Raw genomic sequence first — 22,671 nt, 5'->3', positions numbered from 1 at the left:
CTTAACTTTCTCCAAGTCTCCCATTAACTATTTGCCTGCCCAGTTAAATAACTGATGGTTATGGTGAATCTTTTGCTTTATTAAATTTGATTTTTACTATGTACCCTTCAGCCATGTTTTTATTGTACCTGATGCTTCCATATAGAATGGATTAGAACCAACTTGAACCTTGGAAACCTGACGCTGACCCTTGAGAATGCTTATACGCTGATACATTCCAAGGTTTACTGGTGTCAGTTACTCCTGTAAACGGTTTGAACCTATTTGTCTTATACGTGCTGATAATAATAATCTTTATTGGTGTTACAAGTAGGCTTACATTAACACTACAATGAAGTTGCTGTGAAAATCCCCGAGTCACCACACTATGAAACCTGTTCAGGTACGCGGAGGGAGAATTCAGACTATCCAATTCTCCTAATGAGCATGTCTTTCGGGATTTGTGGGAGGAAAGCGGAGCACCCGGAGGAAACCCATGCAGACAAGGGGGGAACGTGCAGAGTCCGCACAGACAGTGAGCCAAGCCTGGAATCGAATCAGAGACCCTGGCGCTGTGAAGCAATGGTGCTAATTATTGTGCTACTGTACCATGCCACCCATTTCCATGGTCCTACATTAATCTGTATAATAGAACAGTAAGAAGTCTTACAACACCAGGTTAAAGTCCAACAGGTTTGATTCAAACACGAGCTTTCGGAGCGCAGCTCCTTCCTCAGGTGAATGGCGAGGTATGTTCCAGAAACATACCCACATGGAGGATTCATATTGGTTTACTTCTCCACATCTCCACATCATGGCTACCATCGACACCGCAAACTGCCGGCTCAAAGTGGAGAGGATCTCCAGGAGTATCTCCACATCATGTATAATAGAAAGCCTGGGGATACCTGAACCGGATGTCTGTGACTTTTGCGCAAGCATTTCTCCAATGGGGCCTTGGGTTTGTGTTGGGGGGAGGGGGGAAACACAACACAAATTGGCATGGGGAGAGGGTGGGGATGATGACGTGTGAAGGGTAAGGCTAGAGGGCCTAATATTTAACAAAAGAACCGGGACAAAGTCCCGGTTATTCACTAACATCGAACTGCCTTGTTGCAGCATTGTTATTTAACAAGTTAGCAAGTGTTCAGACTTTTAACTTAAAATCTGCTTTGTAATTCAATTTTTGCAGGAGGATCCATTTCAGCTTGTCAGTCGTCATGCGTGACCTGACCTGAGTGGAGTTGTATGGGTGTATCTTAAACTGGCTCATTTCACCTGCTTAATTCCATGAACAAATTTATATGGCCAAGATAATGCGAGACATGTATTTCTAGGCTGAAAAATTGAAGCTAACATCTAGTGCAACTCTATTCCTAAATATGCATTTATTATCTTGAAAACAGGCTGAGTATAGACCTAAACATGTATTTTGGTGTTGAAGAAATACGGGTGTCTTTTATACCAGAACAATGTATATGCCACGATCCATGGTATTTCCCTTTTAAAAGCTTTAATAGATTTGGCTTTCACTGTTGTTTATGGTAGGATATTCCAATCCTAACAACCTCTGCATTAAGAAGAATATTTTCTTTGCCTCTCCATTTGTTCTTTTAGTGATGATTTGTAAGTTACGTTCCAACGACCAGCTCACCGGCCAGTGAAAGTAGCTTCCCTCCCACTTCACAAAAAACTCTTTAAAATGTTGAACTCCGGGCGGCACGGTGGCGCAGTGGTTAGCACTGCTGCTTCATGGCAGCGAGGACCCGGGTTCGATCCAGGCCCCGGGTCACTGGCTGTGTGGAGTTTACACATTTTCCCCATGTCAGTGTAGGTCTCACCCTAACAACCCAAAGATGTGCAGGGTAGGTGGATTGGGCACGCTAAATTGCCTCTTAATTGGAATTTTAAAAAAAACTTTGAACTTTTTTAGAGTTTTCCCTGCTGCAATAAAATAGCCTGTCTTTCCTTGTAACAAAAGTCTCTCTTCCGTCCCATTGTAAAGAAAGTCATGTCATTACATAGTGTCTTTAGCAACCTCAGTATGTCCCAAAGTATTTCAATGTCAATTGATTAATTTTTAATGCAGTCATTGTGTTTTTATATCCTGCGGAAATTCAATGAAGCCAGGTATGGTGCCCGTGGTCAGCCATTGTGCTGACTGACCCATAAAGAAAATGCTCCTGGTCTTCACGGAACAGATCCTCAATAATTGTCTGTACCATCAGGAGTGAATGGGAGAAAAATGGGAAATAATAGGAGAATAATGCAGTGGGACTGAAGAATCATCTCCCCCAAAAAAATCTGCTTCATGCTCCATTCTGTTTCAGAATGGGGCCTCTCAATGTTGAATGGACGTTGCCCATGGTAAGCATCGGAATTATGCAATCCTAAAAGAGCAGCAGCAGAAATCCTTCAAATTTTCCTCAGCAATCCATCACAACCAATTTCAGCCAAATAATCCCTTACAGTACAAAGACACCTCCAGTTCTACATTCGTACAACTCTCTTATTTGGGATTAGCAATCAGCTTCAACTCGTCTTATGACTCAAGTTATTGGCCCATGCCAGCAACTTGTATAAGGCTCAATCATTTCACAAAGGGCCACTGAAGGCAGCAGACAGCAATCTTTAACCCCATCATGTGAATTGGAGACAAATACAAGACTTGGAGATAAGAGCACATTCGGCTCATTTACTTCAAAACTTAGCTTAGTTTAATAAATAATTTTAATAATGTCTTGTGTCTTCACATAAGTGAAGCAGAGAATTTTCAAAATGAGCAATACTGTATAGCCTGATTAAGAGAATTTGTACTGTCTATGTAATGTCTGTCCACACCCATATGCTTCTGGACAGTCAGTCGTGCATCAAAATGGTATGTCAAAGGATGTGGGATCTGACAATGTCCCCAATGTTTGTTGAAATGAAAAAGGGACTAATTCTTTGAATGAAAAGATGGAGTCTGCCCCTTTATCATTCTGTATTATGTAGACTGAACTGTCACATTATAAAAGGCATCTTTCTTTCACAATTTATTACCTACAATTCAGTTATATTACACAGATTATTTTGTTCTACTAAATGATCATTTAAGATCTAACTAAATTTGTACTTAGAGGACAGGAACTGCACTCAACTCTACAGTTTAAAAGATGCACCGATCACACAATGACCTACTGTACAGAAACAGCACAGTTAAGTAACTTGCTTTATGCTATTCATTTGGGAAGTAATGGGCAGCTAAGAGTCTGAAAGGAAAAAAAGGCAACGGCAAAGTACTTCATTATTTAAGTATTTAAGCAGTAAATCTAAATGGAGATAGAGGCCATTTAAAGCACATGTCTAGTTTCGCCCCATCTCTGCAGAAGGCAGGGATTCAGAGGCCCACATTCTCCAATATTATCTCATAGGAACATAGGAATTTGGAGCAGAAGTAGGCAATTCCACCCCTGGAGCCTGCTCTGCCATTCTATCAGATCATGGCTGAAATCAGAAATATATCTATCTCCTTCTTGAAACCATTTAATGACTCAGACTTCACCGCATTACGGAGCAACATGTTCCACAAATTCACCACCCTCTTACGAGAAGTTGTTCCTCCTCTTCTCAGTTCTAATGTCCCTTATGTGTAATTCTAAACAATGAACCTCAATCTATTTTACAGTTGATCTTAACGCACGGCACAGTTGTTAGCACTGTTACCTCACAGCACCAGGGTCCCAGGTTCAATTGCGACCTCAGGCGACTGTCTGTGTGGAGTTCTCACTTTCTCTTCGTGTCTGCGTGGGGTTCCTCCAGGTGCTCCGGTTTCCTCCCACAGTCCAAAGATGTGCATGTTAGGTGGATTGGACATGCTAAATTGCCCTTTAATGTCCAGGGTCTTTCAGGTTAACAAGGGTTACGGGATTGTTGGTTATGGCCATATTTACATTGTTCCCAGCGCCGGCTCCACCAGCAGCAGAAGCAGCAGCTCTGCTCTCCCTCCCTTTCTCCAACACCAACCATCCACACCAACAGCTATGTCAGGCAGCAAGTCAGGCTGCAAAGTAGAAATAAGTGTCGAGCGAACCCTGAAGGACTTGAAAAAAACTCAAGGGTAGAGCCGGAAAACGGCAAAGGTGACGAACCAGCCAATGGAAATGCTGACAATGAAGACAATGGAGAAGACGTTGAAGAGAATGCAGACAAAGTAGAAGATGAAGAAAGCAAAGATGTTGGTGAAGATGATGAGGAGGAAGAGGGTGAAGAAAATGAAGAGGGTGATGATGAGGAATGTGAGGGCACTGCAGAAAAACGGTCGCTGAAGATGAAGAGGATGATGTTGCAAAGAAGCAGAAAACAGATAAAGAATAAGCTGTATATTGATCACATTTTCCCGATTTTTTTTTCTGTTGGAACAACTTGGTCGTCATCATTAAGTAGTGTACACCAGTGCAAGACAACTGCAGAATTTTAAAAATAAAATTACCAACACTTCATGGCCCTACTTCTTTCTTAAAATCCTAAAGGAGAATTTGTTTGTATTTTTATTTACATTTTCTATTTGTGTACATATGTTTAGAGGTCAGCCAATTTAAACAGCGATCTTTAGGGACCAAACAGGGCTTTGAAGTTCTTCTGGAAAATTGACTGTGGTTTGACCATGTCTTGGCCACATTATCTTAAAAGGTAATCTGTAAAAATAAAATTAATTTTCAGCATTCCAATAACTGTTTGTACTTTAGCTGTACTGGAAGTAGCTGGTTTGTAAGAGGTGGAAAGGCCAAAGATCAAGGATTTTTTTTGTCTGAAATACTGTCCATTATGGCCTGTTGTATGTGTGAAAAGTTTGTTGTCCATAAAAAAGCGGAATTTTTTTTTGCTGAGTTTTTCTGATGAAAATAAAATTTGGGTTACAGGGATAGGGCAGGGTGGTGGCCTAACCAGGGTTCTCGTTCAGAGGGGCGGTGCAGACTCAATGGGGCGAATGGCCTCCTTCTGCACTGTAGGGATTATATGATTCTAAACTCTGTTGATGTCCACTGTTCATATACATGAGGCAGAATTTTCTCAAAATTGCAGAGTGCTGGATCAAGCGAGAAAAGCTGTGTGAAACTTGCCGGCTTCAGTAATGCCTTTTCTCACCTGATTAAACAGCACTCTGTGCAAATTCAGAGTGCTGGCAAAGATGGCAGGGCTAAGTACACTGCTAACTCCAGGATTCTGAGATTGGACCGCCAATTTTAAAGGACGCCTCGATCTCAAAATTGAATTGAATACCCCCCCACACAAACATAAGGGAACCCTCCCCCCTCCAATGGGGCTCCCCAGTGTGCCTGCCACTGGGACTGCAACCCTTGGCAGGTTGGCACTGCCGGAACAGTGCCCTGCCATGTCTTAAACAACCCAGGAGCTGTGTGCCCCAGGCATGGTAACCATGACTGATTTTTGATTTTGAAAACCAGTAATGATTTGCACCGGTGTGGCGTTTAGGCGTGAACCTGATTACATCATTGGCAGGGGAGGTAGGAGGGCCAGGAACTTTGGCTAAATTTTCTCACAGCACAGAAGTCAATTCTAGAGCTCCTGCTATTCTATCAACTGCGACCAATTAATTCAATATCGAGCAGACAGCAATTATGGGATCTTCCAGGTTTCGAAGGTTCAGTTCCACATGCAACAATAGCAAATCCATCAGATCAATCCTTCAGGTGCTCCTTTTCTTTAAAAAACGGTAAATTTTAGCCATTTCCCCAACTTGCCTGAAGACTTGACTTTTTACTAGCAGACTATTCATCTGCATAATCATCTCAGTTAAGCTGGATCTTATTAGGGCAGCATGGTGGCGCAAGTGGTTAGCACGGTTGCCTCACGGTGCCGAGGTCCCAGGTTCGATCCTGGCTCGGGGTCACTGTCCATGTGGAGTTTGCACATTCTCCCGTGTCTGTGTGGGTTTCACCCCCCACAACCCGAAAGATGTGCAGGGTAGGTGGATTGGCCATGCTAGATTGCCCCTTAATTGGAAAAAATGAATTGGATGCTCTAAATTTATTTTTTAAAAGTTGGATCTTATTCTCATGTAACATTTCCATGGACAAAATTTGGTGTTGAGGCTACTGCACTGAAGCCATATGAAGAAACCTTACTATTGTTCTCGCTGAGATTAGTTAATTTATGTAGAGTATCCTTGTATCCCAATGATGTTGCAATAATTGCACCTTTACTGCAGAAAAACATCCCAAAATGCTTCAGAGGTGTAAACAACTAAAGGACGGCAGACACAAGGAGTGAGGCTTGAAGGATTGGACAACAGCTTAGTCAAAAATAGGATTTGGAGGAAGCTGGACAGGTTTACAGAAGGGACTCTAGAATCTAAAGGCATCGCTACCAGTGAGAATGGAAGGATATAAAAGATACCAGAGTCAGAGAAGACAGCTTTTGGTGGAATAATTAAAAGCAATTTATAAGAATAATCTTTATTTGTGCCACAAGTACTCTTAGCACTGCAATGCAGTGCAATTTTGCTGTGCAAATCCCCTAGTGCCACACTCTGGCACCTGTTCGGGTACACTGAGGGAGAATTCACCAAACAAGCACATCTTGTGGGGGGAAAATGGAGCACCCGGAGGAAACCCACATAGACACGGGGAGAATGTGCGGACTCCGCACAGGCAGTGGCCCTAGCCGGGAATTGAACTTAGGACCCTGGCGCTGTGAAGCAACAGCACTGTGCTACCGTGCCACCCATATTTAAACACACAGATGAGAATTTTAAGTATGGGGAATTGGGAAACTAAGAGCCAATGTCGATCAGCAGGGTCAGTGCTGATGATTTAAGGGGACCTGGTGCGGGATAGGATACAGGCAGCAGGGCTTTTGATAAGGTGAGGGAATGGAAACCAGGGGTCACAGCCGGGGCTCGTTTAGCACACTGGGCTAAATCGCTGGCTTTTAAAGCAGACCCAGGCAGGCCAGCAGCACAGTTCAATTCCCGTACCAGCCTCCCCGATCAGGCGCCGGAATGTGGCGACTAGGGGCTTTTCACAATAACTTAATTTGAAGCCTACTTGTGACAATAAGCGATTTTCATTTTCATTTCACATTAGAATAGGTAAATCTGTAGGTGACCCGCAACAGATAAGTTGAGGTAGTTGGAGGTGGGTAATGCCACGGAGATTGAAGCAGGCACTCTTTGTAATGGGAAAGATATGAGTTGAAAATTAAAATCGCTTATTGTCACAAGTAGGCTTCAAATGAAATTGCTGTGAAAAGCCCCTAGTTCGCCTGTTCGGGGAAGCTGGTACGGGAATTGATTGGAGCCTTTACCTGAGTCGAATAGGACATCAAGGCAATAAACCGTCTTAGTAGAAGTGTTGTATTATTCTTAGCACAGCCGACAAATGGGCAAGTAGCTTTGATTTCTTATTTTGGTTTGATAAAAAGCAAACAGGCCATGGATTGTTTTGCAACCTCCAATGTCAATAGCGTACACAGAGGGTGGATGCCATGCATTCATCAGATGAGGTTGCGTTAGTATTTTTACCACATTCAAGGGAACCTCAAAGATTATCCCACTGAGTGAGCAAACTCACCACCTACAAGCCCAGATGATGCTACATACAACTGCGCAAGAATAACTGTGTTTAATTCCAAGATTACTATGCAGCGTAATTCCTGCTACTAGTAGTGTAATGCAACCCACCTCGTGACTTAATGCCCAAATTAATTTTGTGATCCAGTTGCCACCATATTTGCATCTCAATTCTGAGCAACTCCAACAAACCTCATTCTCCTCAGATCCCATCTCCGCAGTGTTTACTTAGTTCTGCATATTCCAGATTGCACACTCAACTTTATAGGCCAAGATCCTTTATGAGTAACAAGGATGCAACTAAATAATAAGCTGATTTAACCACCATAGTCTCTCAGTTCCAAATGAAACACTGGAGACTACGGTTTCTCACCTCATCCCCTGAAACTGAACAGATTTCTGTCTACTCAAGGTTGTAAATGGGATGGTGTTGACCATTAAGTTTGTTAATAAGTAACGTATTTAGCGTCTGTAATAAATGTAGGCATGTTCGCAATTAGTTTCTGTCAGATATAAATAATTAACTTACAGACGTATATGTTCTGATGTGAAAACTTACCGATTCACAGGTTTCAATACGCTGATTGGACTGTTTTTACACGGCAGTAATTCTTCAGGAAAGGGTCAAAATCCTGGACTCGAATTGCTTCGGCTAGCTGAGGAAAGAGAAGTAAAAAGGTAAGTTAAATGAAAGCAAGCAGAATACAAAAATAATTCTTTGCAAGTGTCATGAACACAATTATGTTGATTGCTTAAGAAATACTGATTGGGGCACAATGAGGATGTGATGCAGCAAATGCTTCAAACAACAGGAATTGTGCATTCTCCTGAAAAGTAATGCTCACAGAAAGAGATTTCTCCCAAAGAATCACTTGCAATCAATCAGCCGAGCTAGGCAGTCAATATTGCAATGTAAATTAGCAAAGATGGCAAACATTTGAAATGTCAGCAAAATTGAGCATCTGAAAATGAAAAGCTTCTGTTTATTTCTGTATTGTTCTTATAATCTCAATGGAAAGGGGCAAGTTCACAGCCGCAGTGGTTCTACCGATCTAACCAGACAGATATAAAACATTTAAAAACAAAACTGGATATATTCTTGAGAAGGGCGATAGGGAAAGAGGAGGGAAGTTCACAGCTCTTTTAAAGAACTGGTACATGCACGATAGACTAAATGGCCTCCTTCTGTACCATATGATACTAGGTTTATTGAAGAGGCTTCCACCTCGGAATGCTCCCAGCGCACCTTGTGTAATGACGATCCCCAACAAAGATAATCCAATCCTTGCTTTGTCCAGGGAGTAACATGTGCAAAAATTACCAAATTTAATCTAACGTTTATGAACTTATTTCATTTTAGGCTTCTCTATTTCCTCAACAAGCTTCATCCTCCCCACTCCAAAGGCAGGATAGACTAATCTAAAGATTGATCTTGAAATAGGCCACTGGAACAGGCAGACTGCTTCACAAGAAAGTAACAGATGAGAGATCTTGCACTGATCGTGACAAAGTGGTCAAGCCACAACAGGAATAGAAGATTACTTCATGTTTTCCAGCCAATATCAGCACCAGGCTGTCCAAGATCACAGATTAAAAGCTAGGTAAAGTCCTATTACACTGCATCAATAATTCACTGTAACATTTCCATATCAGCCATTTTATGAGCTGTCATAATCAATTTTTAAGAATTGCTGCTACTTTTGTCCATATAACACCAGCCACTGCATTTCAAAGTAATTAGTTACATGTCAAGTGCTTTGAGATTTTTGGAGAGATGCAAGAGGAGCAATATATAAATGCAAGTCTTTTATATGTACAAAAAGCATTCAGAATGCAAAACAAACCAAGGCAAAAGTGGAAGAACCTCAGTTGTCCCAAACTTTTATGGTCTTTGAAGAAAGGTGCCTCGCTGGTAGTGTGGCTGTAGTACAAGTACTGCCTGCCATTTTAAAAAATAAATTTAACATATCTAATACTTTTTATTCTAATTAAGGGGCTATTTAGCGTGGCCAATTCAACAACCCTGCACATCTTTGGGTTGTGGGGGTGAGACCCACTCAGACACGGTAAGAATGTGCAAACTCCACACGGACAGTGACCTGGGGCTGGGATCGAACCTGGGCCCTCAGCGCCGAGAGGCAGCAGTGCTACTCACTGCGCCACCGTGCCACCCGTAATGTCTGTCATTTTAACATTTCTTCAGCCCAGTGAGCAACGCTCATTACCAAACAGAAATCTTAGCAAATGCTCAGAGGTTTAAACTACAACTTCCTGTTTTTATGATAGATTTTTTAACTATCATTGGCAGATTTTCCAAGATATTGCTCACAGAGAACTGGGAGAATTGGCAGTGTTAGAATAGTAAGGACTAGATTTCACCCCCAGTGGAAAATCGGCAAGGAGGCCTATCATCGCAATCCCACCGGAGCTACGTTTTCCTATCATTGACCCAACAAAGAACTCAAGCGGGTGGATGCCCCTTAACCACCCAGTCACTTATAAATGCAAGAGGGCAGGGCCTGGAAGCACAGCTTTCTGTGACTGCTGCAGCTAACTCCATGGGAGAGTGGGTATCGACAGTGGCAGCAGAACAATTCGGTTATCACTTCCTCCTTCACAAAGACACCAAACACTGATCACTTGAGTCCAAGGCTAAAATTGAGAGATTTTCTCAAGTAGTTAGGATATTTCTGCCATTTTAAATTCCTTGTTAAGACACTGCAGTGGGTGTCCAGCTAGAAGTCAAGGAAACATGTTGAGGGTTGGGCAGCAGACAAAGCCATGTCCTGGTGTCCCTCCAGCAAGAGGAGGAAACTCCGGCATGGCCGAGTAAGTGTGGCATTTACAGGGGTTGCATAATAAACACAAGACTTTATTAGATTAAAGGCACATAGAAAATATTGAACATAATTTGTTGTGTCGACTTTGTATAGAAATGATCTATAATAAACAGAAATTGAGAATTGTCAATTCATGTGGGTGTCAATTAGAATGAAACTGCGGGATTGGAAGGATGATGGTCAGCAGGAGACAGAGAAAGTTTGACTGAGGTGGCAAGAGATGTGAAACATTAAAAGAGCCAATAGTGATAGTGTAGAGAGGGTGATGGTGGTGGCAATAATGGAGGGGGTGGGGGCACTGTAAAGGGTAGAGTGGAGCTGCTAGAGCTGGTAAGAATTGACAGGAAATGATGAAAAATTACAGAGGAAAAGGGGGAGGAAAATTAGAAGATTTAGAAAATTTGATCGTGGCCAGTGGTGAACGCAGAATTTGTTAGTGGGAGGGGATGAGGTTTGAATGGAAAAGTAGGAGTTGCGATATGGCAGAGAAACAAGTCTTTTGGGACTTGTGGGAGGAAACCGGAGCACCCGGGGGAAGCCGATGCAGACAAGGGATGAACGTACAGACTCCGCACAGTGACCCAAGCCGGGAATCAAACCTGGGACCCTGGCGCTGTGAAACAACAGCACTAACCACTGTGCTACCGTGCTGCCCAATTTAATTGCCTGACCTTTTTTTTAAATTTTAGAGTACCCAATTCATTTTTTCCAATTAAGGGGCAATTTAGCGTGGCCAATCCACCTACCCTGCACATCTTTGGGTTGTGGGGGTGAAACCCACGCAAACACGGGGAGTGTGTGCAAACTCCACACGGACAGTGACCCAGAGCCGGGATCGAACCTGGGACCTCGGCGTCGTGAGGCAGCAGGGCTAACCCACTGCGCTACCGTGCTGCCCTCTTAATTGCCTGACTTGAGAATTCTTCTGGTTTGAAGTACATTGTTCACTGGTGCATTTATAGTTTCATTTAACCATCGTTATGCAGACCCAATATGTATATGAACACAGGGAGAAAGTGTCTTGCAGTTTGGGAATGACATGCTGTGGTGACTTGAGAAACACACAAGTGCGAGCCCAGCATGGCTGAAGTGAGGTTTTAAGTGCTGTTAAATGTTGCGGCGGGAAACTTGTGAATCGGCCAACTGTTGGACAAGTAAAAATTGCAACTATTGCTTGCGATTGATGATCAGGATACTGCAGTGAGGGCCGCTGACAAGATTCTAGCATTTCACTTACAGTTGTCGTTGTAGTCCAAGGAGGAGTATCACTTTAGGGATGGAGCAAGTTACAGGGATGGTGATGGATGAGACTTTGGATTTAAATACAAGAATCAGAGCTTTAAATTGGAGGCAATGGGAGACCAGGAACCAATGTAGGCAAATTTTGGATACGGTAAGGACAGTTTGGACTAGCTGACGTTTATAGAAGACAGGAAATGGGAGGTTAGCAAGGCTTGAGAGAGTGGCTCAGGATCAAAATGTATTTTTATGATTAAAACCTGAACTTTATGGTCGGGCTATGGGTGAAGATGGAAGACATCGATTCAGATCCACAACAGCATCACCTATTACTGAGGGGCCTGCACTGAATGATAAATATACGAGTGTCTAGGCATTTTCGGCAGGACTTACCACAGGCATAAGAAAATTGCAATGCAGGAAGTAAGCTGTCATAAACAGGAACTGCATGCAATGTCACTCTTACATAGCAGGCAATATCGTATTGCTTACGATTTCAGCAGATGGTGTGTTTTACTGGGGTAGCTGACTCCTCCCCCCCCCCCCCCCCAAACAACCCCAGCCACAACAAATTTGCATCTGTCAAGCAAAGGCAGGACCAGTACAATAAAAAACAATGCGTGCATGCTCTAGTGCAGAAAAGAAAAACTTGCAAGCATTTCTCAGTAGGGTTGAAAAAGGTTTGGGCAAACTTGTAACATTGCAAATGATTCATCACCCTGCAAATGTGGGGCGACTACCTGAAGGTAACCAGTTTGTATCCATGCATTCCAGTAGTCAACTGGCCAACACTACCAAACATTTAAATAAGAATAATAATCTTTATTGTCACATGTAGGCTTACATTAACACTGCAATGACGTTAATGTGAAAAATTACCTCATGAGAGTAGATTACATACTTCACAATTGCTATTCCTATCACTTCCTCAGTGTTCTAGGACCGCTCCAGCCTAAGGCAGTTCTGACATCTTCCAAACCCATGAGCTTTACCACCTGGAAGAGGCAGCTGGTCCAAGGGTATACCACCAACTGAAAGCTCCTTGACAAGTCACATGCCACCCTGATTTGTAACTTTATCGCCATCCATTTACTGTCATTGAGTGAAAATTCTGGGACTCCTACCTGAACAGCACCGCACCCATACCTACAGTCCGATACTGTAAGGACTACAGAGGTTCAAGAAAGTTGAAAAGTTCACACCTTCCCACGGTCAATTAGAAATAGCAATAAATACTTGCCTTGGTAGCGAGGACCACACCCCATAAGCAAATGAAAAAAGTGTTAATTCTGAACTGTTGTTTATCTTTTCTTCGACCAATCATCTTTATTCAAACACTTATCACCACAGTACACCAAAGAAGGAACTTTATTTAAGGAAAATGTAAGAATGTAAATTACTGTCCCTAAAGATTGGCACAGAAAGGTGTTGATTTAATTAGGAGGGTATTTTGAGGTGAGTGTGGGTGTGAGACAGTGCCCCCCCCCCCCCCCCCCCCCCTCCTCCTCTCCCAAACTGAGAGTTTGGCCTGAGTCCTGGGTAATTTTGACTCCTGGAGCTCATTTGAATATAAAACAGGAACATCCCTCATCTGAAACCAACAGAGATGATGTCAGGACATGTGAGCAAAAATTGTGCCAGAAATTCAGAAGTTGCCAGGGACCCAAGGGAATGGCCCCTGGGTAAGGTTGGAGCCTGATGTTCGGGAAACCCAAATGGCATCTGATGAGAACTTCACACTCAAAACACTAGTCTCGGCTGCCAATGTATACTGTATTCCAGGTTCCCGTTTACCTCAGACTTTCCTTCGCTCACCTGCTCTGATGTTATGCCCACTGATTTTGGACAAGAGAATGTCCATGCTTTATTCAAAAGAGGCCCAGGAGTTCAAATAGCTATGCTTTATCCATATAGCACCCCCTCTCACCCACCTTATCACACCCCCAGTCCAAATCAACCCCACTGAGTCCGGAATTCGAGATATTCCAGAAGAGAAAGCATGTGGACAAACTCACAACCAACTGATGATAATTATGTTTGAGGCAGTCACAACTGTCCCTCTGATATTGATCCATTATTGCACAATGTATTAAAAAAAACTAGCCATGACACTAAACCTATTGTACTTGTAGTGCTTCCTGTATATACTCTTGACAGGAATCAAGAAGGTTCATCTGACAACTAACAGAGGCATATGCTACAGCAAGTTTACAGAATCATTAACATCTCCATTAAAACATACAAAATCCATACTCCAAAATACTGCCCAGGGATTGAGAGCGGAGGTTTATTAAGTTGCACTTTTCTTTCCCAATTTTCAACAATACAGCAAGTAGATCTGTGTGTTGAAACGTTTTCTGGCCACATGCATACTACACGTTTCCTGCTTTATGCCGCTGACACTTCATTTTTAAAGATTAAATGTCACTGACGTTGGTGTTCAGAAATTAGACACCGAAGTACAAACTCATAACCAATGTAAGGGCTCATCACTTCATATTTTATGACATTAAGGCTACTCTTTGTGAAGGAAATGTAAATCTACATTTAAAAAAAAATGAAAAGAGAAAATTATTTCAAAAATAACACTGGGGGATAAATTAAGTCATCTGTTCAGTTGCCACCATTTCCTTTCTTTGCTTTTTTTGATTTTTTTTGATGACTGAAAGCTGTTTCACTCTACTAGCTTTCTTCGAGGTGGCCAATCACGTTATCTCTCCTTTAACTGGAAAATCATTCTCAGTGGTTTAACTCTGTGCCATTTTAAAGGAAGTCACTTCAACTGCTGTGTGCATCTCCTTCTGTGCACCTAAAGCAACATAAAATTTGAATAATGACACAGCAGTTCCTTTCATTCGGTGCTCCTGCAGTCAGCTGTCTACCCAGACCAAACCTTGGCAGGGAAACAGCACGCTGCATTAGGCCTCATGAATAGACACTGGCCCGTCCGGCCTTCCCCAGAGTACCAATCAGCTATCTCATAAACAATATAAATCGGACAAATAGTTATTTCTGCATTATGTATCCCAGTGGTCTTGCACAAACTACGAGTTTGAACAGAAACAAATTAGGTGAAAAGTGTCATGGAATCTGAAGCAGTAAATACTCAGAATAAATCCACACTCAGAGCCTTCGGATTCAAGGCAATCTGGAGTAAATGGCAATTTCTGTAAGAGTTTTTTTACAAGAAAGAAAAGATTAGCAAGAATAACTCAGCGTAATTTCCTTTTGGTAAAATGTAAACACACACACACACCACACACGTGTCAAAATTATGAAGGGATAAAGATAGTTCTACCTCAGCTTTTCTTCTGTACACCCCTGATAACACCACTTTTTACATTCAGTTTCATTTACTTGGCTGTAAATGGGACAATCACCAGCCTTGTTTGAAGAGCTGCACCAATTCTTCACTCCTCGGCCCCAGTTGCCAGGGTTGCAGCTGCCGAGCTGATCCTTGTCAAAATGCAGCCGTCAGGACAAAGGCCTTTATTATCTTCCTTCAGTCCACACAAACAGCGAGGACAGTGCACACCCGTGACAAAATGTTCAAACATGCTCAGCAACTCCATCAGAGTATATTTGCATATCAATTGCCCAGAGCAGGGTTGTGTGAACATTACCCAGACGTAGACATTAGAAGGGTACATATGCATCATCAGTCACTGTCCCAATTGCTTTTCAGGTTTTAGTTTTAATAGGGGTAGAATAGGGAACGGGCATGTTGCCAGTAACATGCTATTAGTCAATTTGAGAACAATTTTACAAAGTATTATTAAAGATGGGCTTCACCACTACAAAGAATTGAAAAGAGTGAAATATGTTGACTTTAGTTACAGATCTCGTATCCAGTATGTGTTATATTCATTATAATCTAGGACAATTCATAAAAATATACAAAAGTCAAAAACTTCTAAATATGCACAGATGGCCATTTCTCATGCAAAGGAGAAGAATTATTGCTTTTAATGTAAACCTTCACTGATTCTCCTATCTAACATGCTGACTCACTTTTCTTCCTCAGGTGCTGTCTGACCTATCATGCATTTCCAGCATTTGTGGGATTAACTTCTTTTTACCTGCAAAATATCTAAACTGGGGCACAGAAGTGAGCAAATCCGTGAAAATAAACCATCTGGGAATAAGCCAGTTGGCATTTCCAAAAATGTACAGTGGACATTAATTAGCACGGCCAGTTGAAAGAAAATGATAGATGCCACAAAGTGGTGATTGTCGCACAGCAGTGGATTTTAACAACACATCCACACAAATGACACCCTGAATAATGGTTATCAAATCTCATTTGTAGAAAATTAACATCTAATGACAAGTTACTGACAAATGTATAGATTTGAAACACCAAGCTACATTTATATCAGTAGGAACAAGACTTCAGAACAAGCCAAGCATCTCCATTACTGTATAAACAATTTGGACAGTGGTGTACGTGTTAGAAAAAAACTAATGGGACCTGACTGGAATCTGTTTTTTTTAAGTCATATTGTACCTTAACATGTCAGGCTTTCATTTGCTCATTGCAGGAGATGAATGAAAATATTGGCTTTAACCATGTGATACTTAAAACAGGCTTGTAAAAATTACCAAGCTGAACCCAGATGGCCTTTCAAGCCAACAAATTTAATTCCTATTTATATTATTTTTTATTTTTCAAGCTTGTCTTGGTTTCATTACTGTAAAGGTGTGAAAACACCCAAGCTGAACATTGTTGTCACAAATAGTGTCAGCTATGGAAGCAATCTCGCCTCGGAGTCAGAAGATTGCAGTTTTAAGCCCTATGCCAAGGACTTGAGGACATAATCCAGTTTACACTCCAGTGCATATCTGAGGGACTGCTGCACTGTCAGAGATCTTAAATCCAGACTCTGTCTATTCTCCAGGTGTAAGCAAACGTTCCCACGATCGAGGGTGTTATCCCCTGGTGTCTTGGCCAATATTTATTCCTCAACCAACATTACCTAAATTAGACCTACTGGTCATTATCATATTGCTGTCAGATGAGGCATTAAAGGAAGTCCTGCCTTCCTCTCTGGTGGATTTAAAATATCTTGTGATGCTATTTTGAAGAGGAGGGGAGTTGTTCCCAATGCATGGCCAATATTTATCCCTCAACCAAATCTTTAAAAAGCTGATTGCTGGCCATTATCAAATTGCTGTTTGAGAGACTTTGTTGTCTGCTATATAAATTCAAATCTCTCTTTCAGTCATTAATCAGAACAAGGACAACACTGCTTTAACAATGTAAGTTTGGAACAATCAATGGATTACATTATATGGGCGAGATCTTCCAGCTGTTCATGCCGGTGAGATCTTCTGGTCCCGTCGACAGCGCACCCCCGCCAAGGGTTTCCTTGTAGCGCCGGTAGATTAAATGGGAAATCCCATTGACAGCGGCAGGACTAGAAGGTCCCGTCACTGACCAACAAACGAGTTGCCTCCCACCACAGAGAAACACGTCGCGGAGAGGCCAGAGAATCTCACCCGATATATATTCTTAAGGCTCCAAGGCAAGAATCTGTATGACCCACAATGACAAGAACCTTACGTGTCCTGATTATGCTAACAACAGTTGTTACGCTTCTGTTAAAATTGTTGCATGGCATCGGGCTGTGACTTTTAAAAGTAAATTAGGCTTCCACAAGCTTGCAGCGGGAGTCTCAGCTAACTTGATAATCAGGGCAGGTGCAGTGATTTTAATCTCGGGAAAGCACTGTTTCCAACAGTTTGGTGTTCAAAATCAACCTCCAGGTCTCACTTGCCTATCATCACTGGTATATAATTAGCATCTGGTCCCCAGCCCTTCAAATGTAAAATCATCATCTCTTTATGGATTTGCCCTGCCTTTCCAAGTAGCCACCACCAGTGCAACAAGCAATCTTCCAAGCTCGCTGATGAAACGTCATTGATTTGAAAAGTTAATTCTGTTTCTTTCTTCACGGGTGCTTCCAGGCTTGCTGTCTATTTCCACCATTTTCTGTTTATGTCCCAAACTCTTTAATCTCCTCACTCTGGCCTGTTGTACATTCTCCTCGTCCCTCCCACCATTGGCAGTCATGCTTTCAGTAACATAGGAATTGTGATCAGGTATTCTATCTCAAAACTCTGTATTGGTCTCTCCTCCTTCAAAACCCTCCAAAGGAAATCCACTTTCAACTCAGAACATTGGTGCTTCATGATATCTCCTTCTTTGACCGAATTCAAATTTTGTTTTATTCACTTCTGTAAAGCATTTTTAGATTATTTTTCTACACTAAAGGCACAATATAATTGCAAGTTGTTGTTGGTGGCGATCATTGTTACAGTGCAGAAGACAGCCATTCGGCCCATCTTGTCTTTACTGGTGATACAGCTGTCTGACACACAGATTATGAATAATGACTGAAAGAAAAACCTGTACCCCTTCGCCTGTTTAAAATATTGATCAGTTGCTGTAATATCTGCTTCATGGGATAAACCGAACTGCTCATGTAACGTGCAGACTGTACACAGCAATTTAGGATGGATGAATGAAATAAGTTTTCAAGTGAATCTCTGGACTTCCACCCACTATTAAAGCAGAGCAATTTAAACAGGTGAGACAATCAAGATACCATAGTCTAAATATTAAGAACTTTATTAACCCGTTCATTTTCAAATGATTATTTTTACATAAAGGAATTCAAATGCATTGTTCACTCACACAATAATGGTGATTGTAAGCCCATACAGGGAGTTGAAATGATCCAGGTTATATATAAGAACTAGGAGCAGGAGTAGGCCATCTGGCCCCTCGAGCCTGCTCCGCCATTTAATGAGATCATGGCTGATCTTTTGTGGACTCAGCTCCACTTTCCGGCCACAAAGCATCTGGAACTTACCATCCCAAAGGTTAACTTACTTCAAAGAGTAGACAACAACTGCAGCTGCCCATAGCCAACATATACGTCACTGAGGGGCCAAATGCCATTTATCAGCTGGTCACAGTGAGGAAGTCACTGTACTGGGAGCACCTGTGTATTGTGAAAAGGGGGAGATGGCACCCAGAAGAGGCCTAAAAAGGTAAGTTCACAAGACTGGAGGACTCCCTTTCAACCTTCGTAACTCCATCTCCTCCTTTTCCATGCTCCAGTCCCTCCTTTCCCCCTTTCCCATCCCCGACCCTCTCCATCTTCATCTCTTCTCATCTCCCTTCTTTCTCTTTGCTCCTTCCACTGTCCTCCCTCAATTCACCTCCTGGCCTTCTCTTCTTACCCCCAACCCCCGTCACCCTCCATCTTTCTCGCTCTCTCCTCTCCCTGCATCTGATCCTGCTTGATGTGGAAAGTGCCATTAATCATGACTCACTCTTGAGCAATTCCAATGTGAGGTCAGCTAGTTTAGAAACACTAATTTTATATTTCTAAAAATAATTTCAACGTATGGTTCAAAGTTCCTGCTTCCAGTTTTAATATACGTTGAGCAAGACTTTGCAGTTAACAGGCGCGATCTAATGGTCGTATCGCGCCCGACCCGGGACGCAACGCGGCTGGTAAATCTCACGATCGTCGCAACCTAAATTCTGCCCACAATGGGGGAGACTTAAATTTGCATATTTACGTGTGCAGTTAGGCATACATTTACATGCAGTCGCCAGATCTAACCAGTGCCCGGGTTCAAATCCCTTTGCCAATGAGACCCCAGCCTGGCGCCGTTTAGCACTGGTCTCCACAAACAGGGACCAGACGGAACGACACTTGGGGAAGTCTCCCAATAAAGTGAAGGTAAATGTGGCCTCGGTGGGGCCTTCCCCACCAATGCCAGAAAAAATGAGTCCCGTTTGATAGCGGGGTCTTTCCTGGCGCTAAACCAGCCCACAATGGGATTATTTTATTGTTAAATCGTGCTCAACATCAGATGTTTGCTACATGTGTACATAAAGTTTTTCCAGGGTTTAAATTGGATAGCTCCTGAAAGCAGCTGTGTGATTACCTGGCTCCGGTTCAAAGTGACGCAAGCAGCACACAGACTGTGCGCTGCCAGCTAATTATAATGATTGTGGTGTGCAGTCATGCACAGAACATGCTGAGTGGCTGCATGACTCAGCAGTGGGACCAAATTTATGCAAGGTTGGCACCACTTAAAGTTCATCTGCATGTCTTAAAGGATGGTGTCGGCTAGCTCGGTTGGGTGGGGGAGTGTGATGGCGGATGGCGCCAATGGCATGGTTTGAATTCCTACACTTGCTGGCTTTCATGGAGGCCTACTTCCTCACTTTGCCTCATGCTTGAAGAGTGCTGCCCCATAAGCTATATATAACCAACATGTATAATCTCTTTAAATGTAGAGAGATGACGCTGGTCCTTTGTGGATGAAGGTTAATAACCTTACCTCTTAAAAACCAGGTCCATTCTGACTTGAAGGGTTGAAACTGTTTGAACAAGAGTGGAAGACCCACAAGAAGGAGCAGAAATGGTACACTAGGTCAAACAGCATGCCTCAAAGTTTTTGAATGCCACATTGATGGCCTTGGTGCAGGTGGTGGACAGATGGAGAGAGGTCCACTTCCCTCAGAGTGCCCAGGAACCCCCTAGTAAAGGGCTGGGAAGGCAGTGGGAGCAGGAAGCCGTAGCAGTCAATACCAGCAATGTAGACCCGAGACCTGGATGCGGTCCAAAGATGTGCAGGTTAGGTGGATTGACCATGTTAAATTGCCCCTTACTGTCCAACAGTTAGGTGGTATTAGGGATAAGATGGTGCCCTGGTTGGTAAGGTGCTCCTTTGGAGCATCGGTGCAGACTTGATGGGCTGAATGGCCTCTTTCTGCACTATAGGGATTCCATGATTCAGTGCTGAAAGACATTTAGTGATCTCTCAAGATCCTTCAAGGTCTGTGAATGTATCTTCACATCTCGTATCAAACCAACTGCACCACCAGTCTCACACTCTGTTACATTCACCATAGCCTAGTCAATTGTCTACCAACAATGTCTATCAACCACAAATCATAGCTCACAGTTTATGCCTTACCTCACCCTCACAAACTTACTGCTGCCTCAGCGCCAGGGGGGAATGGGACAGTTCAGTGCCGACGTTTCAGCGCCGACGTTTCAGCGCCGCCGTTTCAGCGCCAGGACGTTTCAGCGCCAAATATTTCAGCGCCAGGACGTTTCAGCGCTCATTCATTCAGAAATCATTCTTGAGTATGGTCACAGGTATGACACAGGTATACCAGCTTTTACACTTAGTTATTTGGTTGTCTTTAGATTTTGTTGGAGTTTTATTATGATTACTGTTTAGATAAAGTTAGAGTTTAGTTAACAAGTTTTTATACTTACTTAGTTATTTGGTAAATTTCTTTTGGTAAATTTGGTAAGTTCCATATCTTTAAACCCATGGCTGAATCAGTGAAAAGCAAGCGAGGCAGAGAGAAGTTCTGTCATGAAGGTTTTATATATCGTTTTGACAAAGAAAGCAAGAAACAAAAGCAAGTTAAGTTTTGGCGATGCCATGAGGATGGTAGGTGCAAGGCCCGCATTCACACGTTAGAAAGAGAGGTGATCGAAAAGATCAACGAACATACTCATCCCCCATCTGCAGTTGCTATCGAAGTGGAAAAGGTCATAACTGATGCGAGAGACCGGGCTGAAAAGACTTGTGAGCCTCCAAGTACGATTATCAACAAGTGCATTGAAAAAATGTCCGTGGCAGGTATGGCACAGTTACCAAACAGGCAGGCAATGCGAAAAATTATTCGTAGAAAACGAGACGAAGTTAATCAGGTCCCCGATAATCCAAGATCGATCCAATTATATCGGCCATCCTAATTGCCGAGGAGCAGGCAGACAAAGTCCTTTATTTCCTACCGAGATGTGGAATATGTATCAAAGAACATTAGATGGGGATGACAGAACAAATAACTATGCTGAGGCGGCCAACAGGAGATTGAAAAGTGAACTGTTAATGTCACACCCAACTATTTGGAAGTTCATTGATGTCCTTAAGCGTGTTCAAAAGGGAAGAGACGAGCACTTCGAGAAACTTTTAGCTGGCAATGGACCTCAATTAAAATTACTTAAATATAGAAAAGCTGATGAGAGGATATTGAAAATTGTTTCCGAATATGGCAGCAGGAATGAAATTGACTACCTTCGTTCAATAGGGCACAATTTAACAAACTAAATGCGTTTTTTCCAATGAATATCCAATGAATTTTCCTTTTAATGATTGATTTTATGAACTTACAGATTTGTAAATTGTTTTAATGTACTGTTTTTGGATCTTTATAAGTGGATCTTTTACAATAAAAACATTTAGTTAACACTTGAGTTTTATTTCATTTTATGAACTTACAGATTTGTAAATTGCTTAGTGCCAAACAAAATTCTGTCATAACTATATGACAACATTGGAGAATTTTTTTTTCTGGCGTTGAAATGTCCTGGCGCTGAAAAGTCCTGGCGCTGAAACGGCGGTGCTGAAACGGCAGCGCTGAAGCGGCGGCGCTGAAACGTACCGCACCCGCGCCAGGGACCGGGGTTCAATTCTGGCCTTGGGTGACTGTGTAGGGTTTGCAGTTTCTCCGCATGTCTGTGTGGGTTTTCTCCAGGTGCTCCCGTTTCCTCCCACAGTCCAAAGATGTGCAGGTTAGGTGATTGGCCAAATTGACCCTTAAGTGTGCAGGTTAGATGAGGTAATGGGGACAGTGGAGTGGGTCTGGGTAGGGTAATCTTTCAGAGGGTCAGTGCAGACTCGATGAGCCAAGTGGCCTTGTTTTGCACTGTAGGAATTCTATGTTTCTAACCACTGCTGGAAGTCACAGACTCACATGGTGTACTACTTTGGCAGTCATTCAGACTTACCACACTGCTAAAAATTAATTTACACCCGAATACACCAGCACTAACCTTCTGTGGTGTATTTCATGCGTAATTAGTAAATAAATACAGCTTTATGTCTTTTGTGCATTTGAAAATTAAATCACTCTGCAAGGCTATGATGGAGCAGGTCAACTTGGACTGCAGCTTCTGGTTTCCAAGTTTAACTGTGCGTGTGCAGACTCTAGAA

At 42.5% G+C, this 22,671-nt stretch overlaps 2 protein-coding genes across 3 annotated transcripts in view; one reads left to right on the top strand and one right to left on the bottom strand.

Annotated features, from left to right (window-relative positions):
- cdc42se2 (CDC42 small effector 2) overlaps nt 1–22,671 on the bottom strand; it is a 251,670-nt gene that overhangs the window by 128,569 nt on the left and 100,430 nt on the right. Inside the window, exons 1-2 of one of the 2 annotated variants that reach the window (XM_038804718.1) lie at nt 14,930–15,068; nt 8,112–8,208 (exon numbers count right to left, since the gene is read on the bottom strand). The gene's annotated coding sequence lies outside the window, so the exon portion shown is untranslated. Of the gene's footprint in view, nt 1–8,111; nt 8,209–14,929; nt 15,069–22,671 lie in introns of those variants that run through there. The other variant, XM_038804717.1, reaches the window with a different exon arrangement.
- LOC119969898 (prothymosin alpha-A-like) lies at nt 4,002–4,336 on the top strand. The gene is given in 3 exon segments (XM_038803876.1): nt 4,002–4,068; nt 4,071–4,277; nt 4,280–4,336. Coding segments are annotated over 3 exon segments (330 nt in total). The 3' UTR covers nt 4,336.

This window comes from Scyliorhinus canicula, chromosome 8, assembly GCF_902713615.1.
Source record: "Scyliorhinus canicula chromosome 8, sScyCan1.1, whole genome shotgun sequence".
Classification (NCBI taxonomy): Eukaryota; Metazoa; Chordata; class Chondrichthyes; order Carcharhiniformes; family Scyliorhinidae; genus Scyliorhinus; species Scyliorhinus canicula.
This window is presented reverse-complemented; position numbering and strand designations above follow the sequence as displayed.